Source organism: Cherax quadricarinatus, chromosome 5, assembly GCF_038502225.1.
Source record: "Cherax quadricarinatus isolate ZL_2023a chromosome 5, ASM3850222v1, whole genome shotgun sequence".
Taxonomy (NCBI): Eukaryota; Metazoa; Arthropoda; class Malacostraca; order Decapoda; family Parastacidae; genus Cherax; species Cherax quadricarinatus.
Genome location: NC_091296.1, coordinates 73778510 through 73797625, shown reverse-complemented (window position 1 = coordinate 73797625; position 19116 = coordinate 73778510). Strand labels below are relative to the sequence as shown.

The 19116-nt window shown below is 44.5% G+C and overlaps 1 protein-coding gene across 1 annotated transcript; it reads right to left on the bottom strand.

The window, feature by feature from the left end:
- Positions 1 to 3013: 3013 nt before the first annotated feature.
- LOC128685100 (uncharacterized) lies at positions 3014 to 17104 on the bottom strand. Its single transcript, XM_053771611.2, has 3 exons — positions 16928 to 17104; positions 8555 to 9026; positions 3014 to 8085 (listed from the first exon to the last, which is right to left on the bottom strand). The coding sequence occupies exons 2-3, from the start codon at positions 9022 to 9024 to the stop codon at positions 5460 to 5462; spliced, it is 3096 nt and encodes a 1031-aa protein (XP_053627586.1). The 5' UTR covers positions 9025 to 9026; positions 16928 to 17104; the 3' UTR covers positions 3014 to 5459.
- Between the last annotated feature and the right edge of the window lie 2012 nt (positions 17105 to 19116).

Genomic DNA, 19116 nt, shown 5'->3' with positions numbered 1-19116 from the left:
GATCTAGGGAATTGGATCTGGGCTCTAAAATCCTGAATTGAGCCTGAATGCCTCCCACCCACAGGGGCTGTACAATCCCTACGGGTTTATTAAACTCAAAATATTGTATGCATAAATTGCTAAGTACACTTGAAAAAAAAGCCTTTCTCGATAATAACTAAACAACTCCATAATCACGCCAAATTTCTGTACCCAAAATTTGTCAATGAATCAAATTTTACAAATTTTGTGATTTAATTAGCGTTTAAGGCAAGTTAATATATTGAAAGGTCTTTCACGAATCACTGATATGATTAAATGATGCATAATAGACAGTAAATTTTTGATGACTGACAAACTTTATATATTCACCCAGATGACTAATTTTCATTTCATTTACATAAATGCCAATATTCCCTCCATTTTTTTTTAATATGAAACGTTCACAAAAAAAAACGATCACCAGAATAAGAGTATTTTACAATAACATGCGCTTTTATATACCATTTAGGTTTTGCTACGGAAATGTCATACTGACTATTGTAATCACAGGATATCATTTTTTTTCAAGAGTGTTTATTAATAGCATCGTACGTACAATTTTAATTGTGTTTTGTGACATTAGGTTAGGTAATAATCAAGAATTTTATCATATAAAGTATTTATTTCTTGCACATGAATTACAACAACAATTTAAAATTTCACATCACGGGAGTATTATGCACTTGTTCTCCATACATGAAGTCTGCCAGGCAACCCTCCAGCTAGCCAGGCAACCATCCAGCTAGCCAGGCAACCATCCAGCTAGCCAGGCGACCCTCCAGCTAGCCAGGCAACCATCCAGCTAGCCAGGCAACCCTCCAGCTAGCCAGGCAACCCTCCAGCTAGCCAGACAACCCTCCAGCTAGCCAGGCGACCCTCCAGCTAGCCAGGCAACCATCCAGCTAGCCAGGCGACCCTCCAGCTAGCCAGGCAACCATCCAGCTAGCCAGGCGACCCTCCAGCTAGCCAGGCAACCCTCCAGCTAGACAGGCAACCCTCCAGCTAGCCAGGCAACCATCCAGCTAGCCAGGCGACCCTCCAGCTAGCCAGGCAACCATCCAGCTAGCCAGGCAACCATCCAGCTAGCCAGGCAACCATCCAGCTAGCCAGACGACCCTCCAGCTAGCCAGACGACCCTCCAGCTAGCCAGGCAACCATCCAGCTAGCCAGACGACCCTCCAGCAAGCCAGGCGACCCTCCAGCTAGCCAGGCGACCCTCCAGCTAGCCAGGCGACGCTCCAGCTAGCCAGGCGACCCTCCAGCTAGCCAGACGACCCTCCAGCTAGCCAGGCAACCCTCCAGCTAGCCAGGCAACCCTCCAGCTAGCCAGGCAACCCTCCAGCTAGCCAGGCAACCCTCCAGCTAGCCAGGCAACCCTCCAGCTAGCCAGGCAACCCTCCAGCTAGCCAGGCAACCCTCCAGCTAGCCAGGCAACCCTCCAGCTAGCCAGGCGACCCTCCAGCTAGCCAGGCAACCATCCAGCTAGCCAGGCGACCCTCCAGCTAGCCAGGCAACCATCCAGCTAGCCAGGCGACCCTCCAGCTAGCCAGGCAACCATCCAGCTAGCCAGGCGACCCTCCAGCTAGCCAGGCAACCATCCAGCTAGCCAGGCGTCCCTCCAGCTAGCCAGGCAACCATCCAGCTAGCCAGGCGACCCTCCAGCTAGCCAGGCAACCATCCAGCTAGCCAGGCAACCCTCCAGCTAGCCAGGCAACCATCCAGCTAGCCAGGCAACCATCCAGCTAGCCAGGCAACCATCCAGCTAGCCAGGCAACCATCCAGCTAGCCAGGCAACCATCCAGCTAGCCAGGCAACCATCCAGCTAGCCAGGCAACCCTCCAGCTAGTCAGGCAACCCTCCAGCTAGCCAGGCAACCATCCAGCTAGCCAGGCAACCCTCCAGCTAGCCAGGCAACCCTCCAGCTAGCCAGACAACCCTCCAGCTAGCCAGGCGACCCTCCAGCTAGCCAGGCAACCATCCAGCTAGCCAGGCGACCCTCCAGCTAGCCAGGCAACCATCCAGCTAGCCAGGCGACCCTCCAGCTAGCCAGGCAACCCTCCAGCTAGACAGGCAACCCTCCAGCTAGCCAGGCAACCATCCAGCTAGCCAGGCGACCCTCCAGCTAGCCAGGCAACCATCCAGCTAGCCAGGCAACCATCCAGCTAGCCAGGCAACCATCCAGCTAGCCAGACGACCCTCCAGCTAGCCAGACGACCCTCCAGCTAGCCAGGCAACCCTCCAGCTAGCCAGGCGACCCTCCAGCTAGCCAGGCGACCCTCCAGCTAGCCAGGCGACGCTCCAGCTAGCCAGGCGACCCTCCAGCTAGCCAGACGACCCTCCAGCTAGCCAGGCAACCCTCCAGCTAGCCAGGCAACCCTCCAGCTAGCCAGGCAACCCTCCAGCTAGCCAGGCAACCCTCCAGCTAGCCAGGCAACCCTCCAGCTAGCCAGGCAACCCTCCAGCTAGCCAGGCAACCCTCCAGCTAGCCAGGCAACCCTCCAGCTAGCCAGGCAACCCTCCAGCTAGCCAGGCGACCCTCCAGCTAGCCAGGCAACCATCCAGCTAGCCAGGCGACCCTCCAGCTAGCCAGGCAACCATCCAGCTAGCCAGGCGACCCTCCAGCTAGCCAGGCAACCATCCAGCTAGCCAGGCGACCCTCCAGCTAGCCAGGCAACCATCCAGCTAGCCAGGCGTCCCTCCAGCTAGCCAGGCAACCATCCAGCTAGCCAGGCGACCCTCCAGCTAGCCAGGCAACCATCCAGCTAGCCAGGCAACCCTCCAGCTAGCCAGGCAACCATCCAGCTAGCCAGGCAACCATCCAGCTAGCCAGGCAACCATCCAGCTAGCCAGGCAACCATCCAGCTAGCCAGGCAACCATCCAGCTAGCCAGGCAACCATCCAGCTAGCCAGGCAACCCTCCAGCTAGTCAGGCAACCCTCCAGCTAGCCAGGCAACCATCCAGCTAGCCAGGCAACCCTCCAGCTAGCCAGGCAACCCTCCAGCTAACCAGGCAACCCTCCAGCTAGCCAGGCAACCCTCCAGCTAGCCAGGCAACCATCCAGCTAGCCAGGCAACCATCCAGCTAGCCAGGCAACCCTCCAGCTAGCCAGGCAACCATCCAGCTAGCCAGGCAATCCTCCAGCTAGCCAGGCAACCATCCAGCTAGCCAGGCAACCATCCAGCTAGCCAGGCAACCATCCAGCTAGCCAAGCAACCATCCAGCTAGCCAGGTAACCATCCAGCTAGCCAGGCAACCCTCCAGCTAGCCAGGCAACCATCTAGCTAGCCAGGCAACCATCCAGCTAGCCAGGCAACCATCCAGCTAGCCAGGTAGCCATCCAGCTAGGCAGGCAACCATCCAGCTAGCCAGGCAACTATCTAGCTAGCCAGGCAACCATCCAGCTAGCCAGGCAACCCTCCAGCTAGCCAGGCAATCATCCAGCTAGCCAGGCAACCATCCAGGTAGCCAAACAACCATCCAGCTAGCCAAACAACCATCCAGCTAGCCAAAAAACATCCAGCTAACCAAACAACCATCCAAGTAGCCAGGCAACCATCCAGCTAACCAAACAACCATCCAGCTAGCCAAAAAACATCCAGCTAACCAAACAACCATCCAAGTAGCCAAGCAACCATCCAGCTAACCAAACAACCATCCAAGTAGCCAGGCAACCATCCAGCTAACCAAACAACCATCCAAGTAGCCAGGCAACCATCCAGCTAACCAAACAACCATCCAAGTAGCCAAACAACCATCCAGCTAGCCAAACAACCATCCAAGTAGCCAAACAACCATCCAGCTAGTCAAACAACTATCCAGCTAGCCAAACAACCATCCAGCTAACCAAACAACCATCCAAGTAGCCAAACAACCATCCAGCTAGCCAAACAACTATCCAGCTAGCCAAACAACCATCCAGCTAACCAAACAACCATCCAGCTAGCCAAACAACCATCCACCTAGCTAAACAACCATCCAGCTAGCCAAACAACTATCCAGCTAGCCAAACAACCATCCAGCTAACCAAACAACCATCCAGCTAGCTAAACAACCATCCAGCTAGCCAAACAACCATCCAGCTAACCAAACAACCATCCAGCTAGCCAAACAACCATCCAGCTAGCCAAACAACCATCCAGCTAGCCAAACAACCATCCAGCTAGCTAAACAACCATCCAGCTAGCCAAACAACCATCCAGCTAGCTAAACAACCATCCAGCTAGCCAAACAACCATCCAGCTAGCCAAACAACCATCCAGCTAGCCAAACAACCATCCAGCTAGCCAAGCAACCATCCAGCTAACCAAACAGCCATCCAGCTAGCCAAACAACCATCCAGCTAGCCAAACAACCATCCAGCTAGCCAAACAACCATCCAGCTAGCCAAACAACCATCCAGCTAGCTAAACAACCATCCAGCTAGCCAAACAACCATCCAGCTAGCCAAACAACCATCCAGCTAGCCAAACAACCATCCAGCTAGCCAAACAACTATCCAGCTAGCCAAACAACCATCCACCTAGCTAAACAGTCATCCACCTAGCCAAAGAACCATCCAGCTAACCAAACAACCATCCAGCTAGCCAAACAACCTTCCAGCTACCCAGACAACCATCCAGCTAGTCAAACAACCATCCAGCTAGCCAAACAACCACTCAGCTAGCCAAACAACCATTCATCTAGCCAAACAACCATCCAGACGCCAATCATCCAGCTAGGCAAACAACCATCCAGCTAGCCAACCAACCATCCAGCTAGCTAAACAACCATCCACCTAGCCAAACAACCATCCAGCTAGCCAAACAACCATCCAGCTAGCCAAACAACCACCCAGCTAGCCGAACAATCATCCAGCTAGCCAAGCATTCATCTAGCCAAGCAACCATCCTGGTAGCCAAACAATCATCCAGCTAGCCAAACAACCATCCAGGTAGCCAAACAACCATCCAGCCAGCCATTCAGCCATATAGTCATACTGTCTGTCAACCAGTCTTACAGTCAACCGTTTAGTCATACAGTCATCCACCTTTCCAAGAATCCCACCGATCATCTACAAAGTCATCCAGCTAATACTTGTAATTTTAATGGTTCTCCGGGGCTGAAGCTAGCCTATTAATTTAACACTGTGATCGCTATGCAGTGTTATCACTAAACAAACTAATAAAACAAAACATAAAATAAATATTTACATAATATTTTTTTTATATTACCGCCGAGTCATAATTTGACAATAGCTACGGAAGCGTTATCATCTGTTACTTAATTTGCACTCATTATTCAAGCCATTTTTATTCAGTAAAAATTGTTTTGAGTGTTCACTACGAGATGTGTGCCTGTTCACTCAAGAGGTGTATCTGTTCACTGCAAATTGTGTCTGTTCACTGCAAGTTGTGTGTCTGTTCACTGTGGATTTTGCTGAGGCAACGTCACTAAGTACTCACAAATCAGTTTCTATAAGAATTTTATTTCGTGGGGAGACTTTGTAAAGTTCAGTGTCGCCTCCTGTCTCCAGCGTTTTCATCTTTCCCGTCTCAGTTCCCAGTCTTCTTAGCTGCTTCTCTTTTAATTTTTCTACTTGCATCTTGAGTATATCCATAATTTCTCTCATCCACTTCTTCTTTATGTTTTTGGTGCGTGTTCGGAAATGGTATGTAAGAGTTTTAGTGGCCACTGTTCGAACCTCGAGTTGGAAGGAGTAATCGTCTGCGGCTGGTCCCAGACCCACTGTGTCCATTCGAATGGCTTCAACGTAGTGATAGGTGGGAGGATGTGGCTCCAGTAGGAGAATCATGGTACTCAGGAGGACAACGTGAAACTCCTGTTTGTTCATGTGACCGGTCCATCGAACCTTTGCGTTCCCCTCTAACAGAACAGGACCACACTCGTCAAGATCGAAGGGCGCCCCCTCTATGGTCTCCGTTAGAAGAATGGTGTTGGCTATGCCTACACATTCTCTTAACACGGCTAACGCTGCGGTTACGGCAGGATGTTCCGGTTCTCCTGAAATGTTGAGTCTCGAGAGATACATCATATACAGCTCGAACTGGCGCACCGGGTGCACGTAGCGACAGTTCATATCTTCCATCGCTACTTCTAAGCGAGAGCGATCTGCAAGGTAATTCGAGTATAGCTCTTTCAGCTTTTCAGAACAATCAATAAAGCACTGAGCGACTTCTTCCGTTGTCCCGGAGCTTACAGCCTTTTCTAGTAGAGGACGAAAGATATTAGAGTGAAAATCGTAAATGTGACGCAAGTGAGTCATCAAGAACTGTGGGGGTCTCAAGTACTCATCTTGCAAGAAATAACCAAGTTGCTCATTTACACCTGATATATATTTTTCTTCTTCTTCTAATAAAGTGATTAGTACAACGTGGTGGTTTTCTTTCGTACCGTTCGGAAGAGACTTCCCTTTATAAAGGTCTTCTAATTGCTGAAATGCCGTCCAGACAGTCAAGGGAGGCAAATGGCTACTCCACCTGGCTGATGTGCTCTCACCGTCTGACGAGTAACCACTCGGCTGCCGTACCACTGGTCGAGCCTTGCCAGACGAACTAGAGTTCTTCTTAATAGCTGCACGACGACCAGTCCATGACACGTTGGTCTCGCTTTTTCCTGTGCGTGAGCTGTCGTCGTCGAGAACATCTGAGTCGCTATGACTTGCCTGCGAGACTCCCCAGTTCGACTTTTCCATAGACGGCCCGCGACGTACCTTACTACGCATACCACTCTGTCTCGAATCTGACTCACATTCGCTATAACTATTCCTCTGGGAAGAAGACTGAGGTTTGTTTTTAAGGATTCCTTTCAAGTCGTTAATCCATTGTTGCTGCATGTTAATGTTTTTGGCTTTGAATGTGTAATGGACAACTTGTCCTCTTGGGCCGTTTCTGACATCGAGGTTGAATAAGATTCCTCGTTCTTGCTTCCCCAAACCAACTTGGTCCATTCGGAAACTCGTAATATATCGGTAGTACCTGCCTTCGGATATGGTGAGCAAGATAAGTGTCTTCAGCATAAGAACGTGGTAGACCCGACGAGGCAGGTCTCCCCCTCGTCGCAGTCCAAGGTCACTATGACGAATCAAGTTTCCGAAGTTGGTCAAGTCGAAAGGTGATCCGGTAACGGCGCCGAGAAAGAGCTTCGAGTCAGCCTTCTTCAAGGGAACTTTGAGGACGTCGATAGCTTTCTGAAGTGCCGTCTTTTCTTCGTTGATACAACACTTTTTGTGAAGGGTCTCAAGGGTGAGGACGTAGTAGTGGAGACGCATTCTGGGCTTCCTCAGTTTCTCTGGCAACTCTGGCATATGGGTTAGAAAGTAATCCTTGTGATTATTTAGAATACGATCTACAGTAGGGATATTTTCCATAAAATAGACATAATTCTCATATTCTCTCTGATGATGCACAATCGCTTCACTTAGCATCTGCAGGTTACTGTTACTCTTCTCAAACTCTGCATGTAGCTCCGTGTGTAGCTGAATTAACGCCTTCACTTGCACGAACAGAAGAATTAAGTTCTCACGAATAAACTGAGGAGTCTCAGCGTCTGCTAAACGCTCCCTGTCGTCTTCTAGACTCTGAATGGATTTTACGAAGTCCTCGTCAGTTTCTATAAAGAACCTTAGTTCAGCCTCTATAATGGAGGCGTTAGATTCCAAAGAAGAGTCGCTGGATCTTGATACCGTATCGGCCGGTGGGTCATCATAGAGGCGCTCCTGCACGTTGGCATCGAAGCCCATGTCTTCATAGTACGTCTGCGCGGACTTGCTATCGGTATCGTCGCTAGAGTCCTCCTCGTCGTCTGAGTCAAGCATGGACTCAACACTGGGCTGTAGAGTCTCAGAAAGGTTTGCGCCGGAGACGGACATGTCTTCTGAGCAAGGATTGGTGTTCGCAGTGGCGGCGGCGGCGGCGGTGATGCTAGTTGCTGCGGCTGTGGTGGCGATGGCTACGTTGAGGTTAGTGGTGCCGGCTAGCGAGGCCAGCATGGCTGTAAATTTTTTGCCCATGCCACGGCCCCATGAGGCTTTGGGCTCCTTGCTAGGTGGTATCTGAAGCCCGTCACTGCAATACAACGTAACTAAGTCATATTTTCTGCATACTCTTACTGATATCATAATACAAGTGTAATAAGCACTAACCAGTGACACAAAAGAATGTACACGGAGACAACTAAACACGCGATAGGTATATTTCCAACTTACATTGAATTATTATTATTATTATTATTATTATTATTATTATTATTATTATTATTATTATTATTATTATTATTATTATTATTATTATTATTATAAGTATATTCCTGGGAAACATTAAACTCGTACGGGTCATATCCCTTGAATGGGGTGCCTCATTCAAAGAATTTGAGCTATCCTCAAACTCCTCATCCTTTACCAATCATCTCTTTACTGGACTGAGGAAACCACTTGTTGGCGAAACGTTTCCACAACAAAGATTCCCAAATGTTGCAAAAAGTGTCTAATTCTTCAAGTAGTCGGTTTTGTAAACCATTTACATCATATTACATTACCTGTTTTGCTGGGTGAGAGGCGACAGTTTGCTTGGCACTGCAGTAGAGAACAAGGCCAAGATCTGTTCCACCTCACTCCCTGTTTTCATCTGTAGCACGACAGCGGCGCGGCCGAAGCTGTCACTTCTGCTGATGTACACTACCCGTAAGGGGCTTCCCTCTACAGGCGTGGCGATGATCACATCGCTAGTACGGTGCTTCAAAACTACTTCAGAGCCCTGGAGAATCTGACATTGTTCACCAATGACCTTCACCACAACCTCCCGGAGAGCGTAGAAGTTGTCTACCTCTCCGATGAATTTTTGACGTCGTATAAGGAGCTCCTGCTTGTCTTCCTCGTTGGTATGGCCGCTGTGTAGGACAGCCCAGTGGGAGACATAGGCGATCTCGGTGCGGACCTCCTGAGGAAGGCGTCGTAAAGGCAGTTTCACCTCAGCCACCCCCAGCAACACACACGTCACGCTGCCCATACCTGAAATTGTCATGCCTTACTTGTAAGCCATATTTATTATATGTAACGTACTCATGCAGGCACGCATATGCGCGTATGCACGTGTTGCAAACATTGAAATTAAAAAATGCAATGAACAACGTATTGAAGACGAGACACCACGAGCATAACTCTGCTCCTGTAGCTACAAATATGTAATTATTAAAAGGTAATTACACACACAGTACTAAATATTGCCTGAGGCGTTTGGCAAATCTAAGATTAGCTTTCAAGAATCTCAAGAAAGATTTATTGACAGCCCTATATGAGACCAAGCTTGGAGTAAGCAACACCACTGTGGAACACGCACCTCATCAAGTATACCAGAAATTTTGAAAAAAAGTTATAAAGAGAAACACAAGAAGATAAATCTGATGACACTGAAGAACAGAACGACCAGGGGAGAGTCTATCTACCTGGAGTCTACTTGGAGGGTTTTACGGGGGTCAACGCCCCCGTCGCTCATTCGTTGACCAGGTCGTGCAAAATACTGTGGATAGGGACAGGCTGTTCATGTTTCGGAAAACAGGTACACAAGGGTGTAGATGGAAGTTAGGAAAACACAGGTGGGTCATAGGAATAAAAGAAAGTTTTCTTCAGCTTCAGACCATTCAGGAAATGGAAGGACCAGGACAGGGAAGTGATAAAGATAGGATATGTACAAAGCGCTTACACTAGGTATGATAGGGCTCACTAAGCCACGAAAGAGTAAACTCAGTAATGCAGAAGACCAGGAGCTCAGACTAGATCTCTGCAATCGCAAATAGGTGAGGTGAATACACATATTCTCTCTCCGTCTTTTTCATTATCAGGTTACGTGCAGTTTGCTTAGAGGTTCACTCCTACCGATAATCATTCTCTCTCTCTCTCTCTCTTTCTCTCTCATATCTGAATACGTGTACTTGTAAGAATATAATCTAATATTACTGGGAAATATGTAATCAGTACCGCAATAAAACATCCAAATACTACTGGATTCCTCGAAAACTAATGACGTGATGGGGTCCACTCCCACAGCCAGACACTGCCAGAGACGCTAAGAATCTCTCCAGTCTGCCACGCTGTACAACACTTTTGAATTATTTTGGGTATGTGAACATACCTTGTCGAGAAGAAACTCCTGACTTGTCTTGTCGGGGTCTCCATTCCAGTCACTGGCCGGACAAAATATATCAATCACAGGGCTTCTTATACATCTAGACTGTTTTAGACTGAAAGCCTAGCAGTGATCTTTAAGGCCTATCAATGAGACACTTGTGCAACATTTGGGAATCTTTATTGTCTAAACGTTTCCCCAGCCAGTGGCTTCTTCAGTCACGGTGCCCCGTGGCCTGGTGGATAAAGCTCTCGCTTCACACGTCGAGGGTCCGGGTTCGATTCCCGGCGAGGATAGAAACATTGGGCGTGTTTCTTTACACTGGCTATCGTTGTTTACCCATCAATAAAATAGGTACCTGGGAGATAGTCGACTGGTGTGGGACGAAACTGACCTAATTTGCCCGAAATGCTCTGCGTAACAAGGGACTTTCTATATAGTAGTATGTAAATGATGTCAGCTAGGACTGTATACATTGTACATGTACTTGCAGAAATAAAGATATTATTGTATTATTATTATTAATACAGAGAAGAACGTTGGAAGACAAGGAAGAGTTAGCGGTAATCAGCCCCTCACCCCTCAACCTGGAGCTGATGTACTCAGTCCATCAATTTTCAGAGAAGAACAGCATAAGCGCGAGTTTTGTATATCATATATCCCTTTGTGGTTCTTTATTCCTTTCATAACTAAACAGATGTAACTTATCACTATTGAAGGTCATGCTGTTCTCCCCTGCCCACTGGAAAACCCTGCTTATATCTCCCCCCTGTCTTCTGCCGATGTTACTTTTATATTTATTTTTGTATCGTTCGTAAATGATACAGAATTGTGGCGAGTGTTTTTCTCTATGCCAGCTATGAGGGTAAGAAACAGTAGAGGTGCCAGGACTGTGCCTTTAAGCACTAATTACCTCGTTAATGCTGGACTCTGCTCTGTTTACTACTGCCCTTTTTGTTCTATTTCTCAGAAAGTTGAAAACTCATGTGCCTACTTTCCCTGTTAAACTGACAACCCCAATTATGTGTATAATCACCCCCACGATCACCGCCAGAACCTGAGTTTAGTTAGTTTAATATGTTTATTATGCACCCCATACCCATCCTGTGGGCGGTAGTCAAAAGATTACAGAGGTACATAATTCGTCCAGGCCAGAACCTGAGACTCGGCCCCTGTAACCACAAGTAGATGAGTACATATAATAATAATAATAATAATAATAATAATAATAATAATAATAATAATAATAATAATAATAATAATAATAATAATAATAATAATATCTTTATTTCTACAAGTACATGTATACAGACGTAGCTGATATCAATGACATACTACTATATAGAAAACCGCTTGTTTTGTAGAGCATTTCGGGCAAATTAGGTCATTTTGTCCCAGATACCCATTTTACTGATGAGTGGACAAAGACAACCGGTGTAAGGGAATACGCCCAATGTTTCTACCCTTGCCGAGAATCGAACCCGAACTCTCAGCGTGTGAAGCGAGAGCTTTTGCCACCAGGCCACGGGCCACCATACATCTATGCATGCGCATTAAAGTTTACTTGAAAAGCAGACTAAAAAAGGATTGATGTAAAAATAAAGACGGTGACTGTGCCTCGCTGTATGTGGTCAACTTAGGCGTGACGCAACTGCTGACGCAACTGTAAGCGTCACGGATCGGCAAGTTACAGCACCCAAGCCAGGAATCTGCATGGTTAAGCCAAAACTCTGGTAAAAATAGCAGAGTTTGTCCTTAACCTTTGACGTCCCTTCAAGGACGATTATATTTTGCCACCAAAGTGGCTAGTTTATTGTGCACCCATATCCATCCTGTGGACGGTAGCGCAAGAGCATATGGATACACAAAAAGGCCTAGGAACTAGGCCCCAAAAGGGTTAACAGGTGTACATATGGGTTTTTATTTATCTACATATCTACAGTTCATTTATCTGTTACAAGCAAATTTAGGAAATTTGCTTAGTATATCTGGTATCTTATTTTCATTAATAATATATCTTGACATGTCACATAGGTTATTTTACTGTATCTCTATATTCCTCAATAAGTGGACAATTAAGCACAGTATTCAAGACAGTGACCATATACCTGATCATATAATTTACATTTAGTTTGATCATCATCTGTGTGTCTCCCAAACTACCAGAAGTACTTGTAACCAAGCCTAAGCCTGGCCACTACAACATCAGTCAGTCTGTTCACATTGCAAGTTGCTCCATAAACATACTTATTTACGTTCATGTTATCTTAGTGTGTTATAGATCTACTCAGGCTTCTAACTGCATTCCTGTAATTATAATTTTCTTTATTTACTTCTCTCCTTATATTATTCCTAATGCTAGACACAAATATACCAAAGTTATATTCTACATTCTCCTTCTGGGTACTCTTCTTGGCTAACATATCAACTTTATCATGAAGGAGTAATCCAGTGTGTGATGGGATCCATAACAATTGTACATTAATTCCTTTGTCCCGGATTTTTGAGTATCTATACCTGGCTTCTCCAATGAGCATGTTGTTGTAGTCATTATATGAGTCAAGAGCCTTCAATGATGACATAGAATCAGTAATGATGATAGAGTCAAGCTCAGTGTCATAAGTTAGCTTTAGCGCCATTAGGATTGCAAACAATTCAGTTTGCAGTGTAGACGCCCAGTTGTTAATTCTTATGCCTAGTTCAACAAATTTATTATCGTTCTTAACTAGGGAGGTGGCAACAAGAGCAGATGCAGCCCTGCCAGAAGACTCCTGTTTAGATCAATCAGTGTATATAACTTGTGATAACTTATTACTACCAGCTAGGTGAGAAATTTCTGCTTGAGCAGTTGCTTTAACAAGTGATTTACAAGGACAGAAGATGGCAAGAAATAAGAAAGAAAAGGACAAGGGGATCTTCATCCAAGGAACTGAAGCTCTCCTCAGCTTCCTTACTCATGTGATTAAAACTTACACTCTTTCTATTGGCGATTTTTTCTGTTGCTTCCCATGTGATGTAGCAAATAAATTATTATTATTATTATTATTAAATTTTATTATTTTAATTATTATTATTATTATTATTATTATTATTATTATTATTATTATTATTATTATTATTATTATTATTATTATTATTCAAACAAGTGCTTAAAAGTTGCAAGTAATGAATGGCTCTCCTTTTGTTAAAGTTGCAGTTAATATTACCACTACAGTACTAGCGGCGTTTGCTGCTTATGTTAACAAATTTGCTATTAATTATTGTGTTATCAGCAGTAATAGAGCTAGTAGTAATAGCAGTACTACTACTACTCTTACTATTAGTAGCAATAATAATGATCATAATAATAATAATAATAATAATAATAATAATAATAATAATAATAATAATAATAATAATAACAATAATAATAATATATCAGTTACTCTCGGTTAGTTATATACAAGTTAGTTATGGTTGTCTTGCCTTACGTCTTACACTTTCCTTCATCGACACCATGCCTAACCCTTCTAGGGTAGGGTAGGTGCCTGAGCCCGAGCCTTTAGCTCATAAGACTGTCATTCCCATTAGCCCCTTTGGGGCGGGGATGGCAGACCAGAGAGGCCTAGCTTGTGGCTAGGCCTGGGGACAGTTGGTCCCGAAGATGAGGAGGTACTTGTGCCTCCTCCCATGGGAGACTTAGGTCTCAGACACTCCCTAGAGAGGGAGCCAAGGCCGGGCCACCACTTGGAAAAGGCCCGGGCCGGGAGAATACCGGCTAATCTTTAATAATAATAATAATAATAATACACTTTCCTTCATTGTTCACCTAATATTCATCCTGTGGATGATAGTGCCTAGTTTATTGTTCAACCCGCCATATCCATCGCATAAACGTAGCACAAGAACATATGGACACACAAAAGGCCCAGGAGCTAGGTCCCAAAGAGTGGTACAACTGGATATACATCTATAATTTCTCTTCTAGGTTGCAAACAAATTTGGGATATTTGCTTAATATGTCTGGTGTCTTATTTTCATTTATATGATACCTGGACACGAGCTTTAGGGTCACAGCTACAGACGACTTGGGTTCAATTACCGGGTGAGACGAGACGAATGATACTGTCTCCTTAAATCTGGTGAGCTTGTTCACCCTGCAGTGAAGGTCTGTATATGGGAGTTAGTAGACTGTTGTTGGTGGCATCCTGGGGAGGACCTGACCACCATAGAGGAAATAAGCCACACTATTTTTTTTGGTTGTCCTGGGTTATTAACCCTCAGGGATTAATTATTCGGAAAAAGTTTTAGTTTTAAAGGCATTCTTCGTTTTTATTGATCTGATTAACTGATCTGTATTGCTCTCTCTCTCTATCAATATATATAGATATATATATATATATATATATATATATATATATATATATATATATATATATATATATATATATATATATATATATATATATATATATATATATATATATATATTTATATATGTATATCATGTGTGTATGCGTGTGTGTGTATGTGTGTGTGTGTGTGTGTGTGTGTGTGTGTGTGTGTGTGTGTGTGTGTGTGTGTGTGTGTGTGTGTGTGTGTGTGTGTGTGTGTGTATGTGTACTCACCTAGTTGTACTCACCTAGTTGAGGTTGCGGGGGTCGAGTCCGAGCTCCTGGCCCCGCCTCTTCACTGATCGCTACTAGGTCACTCTCCCTGAACCGTGAGCTTTATCATACCTCTGCTTAAAGCTATGTATGGATCCTGCCTCCACTACATCGCTTCCCAAACTATTCCACTTACTGACTACTCTGTGGCTGAAGAAATACTTCCTAACATCCCTGTAATTCATCTGTGTCTTCAACTTCCAACTGTGTCCCCTTGTTACTGTGTCCAATCTCTGGAACATCATGTCTTTGTCCACCTTGTCAATTCCTCTCAGTATTTTGTATGTCGTTATCATGTCCCCCCCGATCTCTCCTGTCCTCCAGTGTCGTCAGGTTGATTTCCCTTAACCTCTCCTCGTAGGACATACCTCTTAGCTCTGGGACTAGTCTTGTTGCAAACCTTTGCACTTTCTCTAGTTTCTTTACGTGCTTGGCTAGGTGTGGGTTCCAAACTGGTGCCGCATACTCCAATATGGGCCTAACGTACACAGTGTACAGGGTCCTGAACGATTCCTTATTAAGATGTCGGAATGCTGTTGTGAGGTTTGCTAGGCGCCCATATGCTGCAGCAGTTATTTGATTGATGTGCGCTTCAGATGTGCCTGGTGTTATACTCACCCCAAGATCTTTTTCCTTGAGTGAGGTTTGTAGTCTCTGGCCCCCTAGACTGTACTCCGTCTGCGGTCTTCTTTGCCCTTCCCCAATCTTCATGTGTGTGTGTGTGTGTGTGTGTGTGTGTGTGTGTGTGTGTGTGTGTGTGTGTGTGTGTGTGTGTGTGTGTGTGTGTGTGTGTGTGTGTGTGTGTGTGTGTGTGTGTGTGTGTGTGTGTGTGTGTGTGTGTGTGTGTGTGTGTGTGTGTGTGTGTGTGTGTGTGTGTGTGTGTGTGTCGTGCCGAATAGCTAAAAGTGGCGATTTTGCCTTAAATAGCAATGTTCTTCTTGCCGAATAAGGCAAGCGAAAATTTGTGTATGCTATAATTTTGCAAAAATCATTCTGAACCTAATGAACAAAAAATATATTTCATTGTATTTGTTTATTATTATAAGATAAGATTTCGTTCGGATTTTTAACCCCGGAGGGTTAGCCACCCATGATAACCCAAGAAAGTCAGTGCGTCATCGAGGACTGTCTAACTTATTTCCATTGGGGTCCTTAATCTTGTCCCCCAGGATGCGACCCACACCAGTCGACTAACACCCAGGTACCTATTTGCTGCTAGGTAAACAGGACAACAGGTGTAAGGAAACGTGTCGTAATTTCCACCCGCCGGGAATCGAACCGTGTGTGAAGCGGGAGTTTTAGCCACCAGACCACCGGGCCGTCACATTATTGTAAACTTATCTAAAATATATTTAGTTGAATTAAGCTAAATTAAATTGCGCTTCTTATAATAAGGTTAGTTTTCTAAGGTTCTTTTGGTACAAAACTATTAATTTTTACATTAACATAAATGAAAAAAAATATATATGTTGAACGTATAAGACAAAAGTTTAGAAAGGACTTAATTTTAAATGAGTTCTTGCTAAGTGACCAACTTTACCTATTCGGCACGACATATATATTTCAGCAGATCAATTAATTTTCTGAATTTATCTCCATATGGGTTATTAGGTAAGATTTGTCAGGAAACAGGACAAGCGTTTCCTGACGCGGGTCATATGATGACTCACAGCTGGAGCTTTTGACCATCTGACCGAGGCCTTCCACTGGCTTACCGGTCCACCTCCTTAAAAATTAAAGTTGTAATTATAAACATTGTGTTCCTAAATTATTACCGAGTATATATATATATATATATATATAGCTATTAAAACTTGAAGGCATGTAAGAGTGATATTTATTTTCTAAATAATTATAAATATTAAAAGGTAATAATATTAACAGTCATATAAAATATGGAAGATTACCTTTATCTGAATTACTTTTTTTATCTGATTTACGGTTCCCTCAATATCACATTGCTATTTACTTATTCGCTTCACAAAGATTTATATAATATATTTACAACATTTATCTGACTAAGATCTTATGGGATAAACAACTTTTGGAAACTGCGGAAGAGAAAAACTTTATAATTATATATACATAAAAAAGTACCAAATGGCGTCGAGTACTCTCAATAAGGCTCCTAGGAATTTTACCATCAAATATTTCGATGACAGGGTTTAATATATCCAATATCCACACTGTATGAAGTTGCCAGTCCTCCGGGGATTCGGTGGGTGAGTATTATCCTTCAGAACGTATGTAAATTAGAGAAATTATCCAAAAACAGAGGCAGGGTCGAGGAGCAACATGGCCGCCACTCGTCATACCAAAGCACTAGTTGACTTCATTCTTAATCATTCTGGCCATATAGCCTTCTCCGGGAAATTTCTCATTGCTTCGTGTCTTATCACAATGCAATGTCTAAATGGTTAGCATTTAGGTGGGTAGATATAATACCAAAGGCTATGCCGAAAGGAAATTTACCAGGCGAATTTTTAGTAGATTAACCCCTTTCTTGGTAGCATATTAAGCCTTGATTTTTTTATGGAAAGAGTCGCCCATATTCATGAAAGAAGAAAGGTTATAGACGAAGACAAACGGCCTCAGGGACTAATTTTGTGTATGAAGTAAGTTAACGATTAGATAAGGATATGAGATAAGGGGGAACTCTGCCTCATAAGTGCTGAGATAAGAGTCTAGTGCAATGCCAGGAGAGGACAGTATGTTGATCACGGCTCACCCATCAACATATAAAGAACTACCACCTAATATATATATATACATATATATATATATATATATATATATATATATATATATATATATATATATATATATATATATATAATCACGAGGGCCCATTGCCTCGAAATAAAATGCACAAAATTAGATGTTTTAATATTAGTCTTGAACTACTATCACATTTTTTAATTATAATTTGTTGATTATTACGGTCTTGTGGGGCTTTTAATTAAAGGGCCTCAGTGGCTGAACTGGAGCAGAAAATCCAGTAAGCATTCTACCACTGGATCACCACACTAAAACACTGCAAGTGGAAGGTGGTAGCTCTTGGGTCTCCAGTAGTTTAAATGTACTCAGAGCCTAGTTATTTTAAAAAAACGTGTGGTATTCTTTATTCAGGAACAAGGCCTCTGATCTTATTGGGCAAAGCAGTACTAGTGGGTTAGGCACCTACTGGCGCCGGGTCACCATCTGGAGAAGACCCGGGCCGGAAGTACCGGCAAATCTCTAATGAATGAAGCACCTACTGTCGCTGACCCAGTGCCGTTCCCTATGGTAAGAAGCACCACCCTAGTGACAAATGCAGAATAGAATAGTTGTTGGTTAGAGTAGATGTATAGTCCCACACCAGCTGTTTACCGGTCTTCCAGGGATATATCGCCATCCCATTGCAGTGGCTAGCACGCATAATCCAGTTGATGAAGAATTAAGATTGTGGTTCCCTTTCGGCTGGGAACTGGACTGTGACTGTATTGTGTCTACCTTGCCATTCTTTGGAACTTGATGAGTTCATGCCCTGCAGACCATACTGATCAGTTATCACTCTCAGTGTGGATTGAAGCAGCAAAGTGGAGAGTCATTGCTAGTCAAAACATGTGCAAGTCGCTCTCTTCTTTGAGGGGTGTGTTCTGTTATCGTTTCAGAAGTCTTCATGATTAAGCTGTCTCGACTGGATTGTTTGTGGGCTATAATTTTTTAACTGATCTAGTTGTCAGGACTGACAGGGTATCCCACTGACCAATGCTTCTAGTGTAGATGGAGGTCGTTCTTTACTGTTGAATGACCTAAATAGTCTGGCAAAATTTGCTTAAACAATTCATTAAATCCACTGATAAAAGATAAGAAGGCTGTCAAGATACTCTGCGTTTATTACCGCTAACATTATGGTAAAGAGTTAAACCTGTAGGGATTATGCAGTACCTTGGGAATGGAAGATAATCATATTCAATCCAAGGAAGGGAAGGATAGGTCCAATTTTGTGGATCAAGAGCACCTCACCAGAAACAGAGCACCTCTCACAGATGTGAGTGTCAGCCTCAAGAAGACAGTGGAGGGACCAAGTAATTCGTGAAGCAAAAAAAAATACAAATATATAACTTTTCCTAATTTAGCCCACTCCACACAAATAACCCGCACATAGGGGACAGCAGCTTATACCCGGAGTATACCTGGAGAGAGTTTCAGGGGTCAACGCCCCCGCGGCTCCGTCTGAGACCAGGACTAGTGGTGGATCAGGGTCTGATCAACCAGGCTGTTACTGCTGGCCGCACGCAAACTGACGTACGAACCACAGCCCGGCTGGTCAGGTACTGACTTTAGC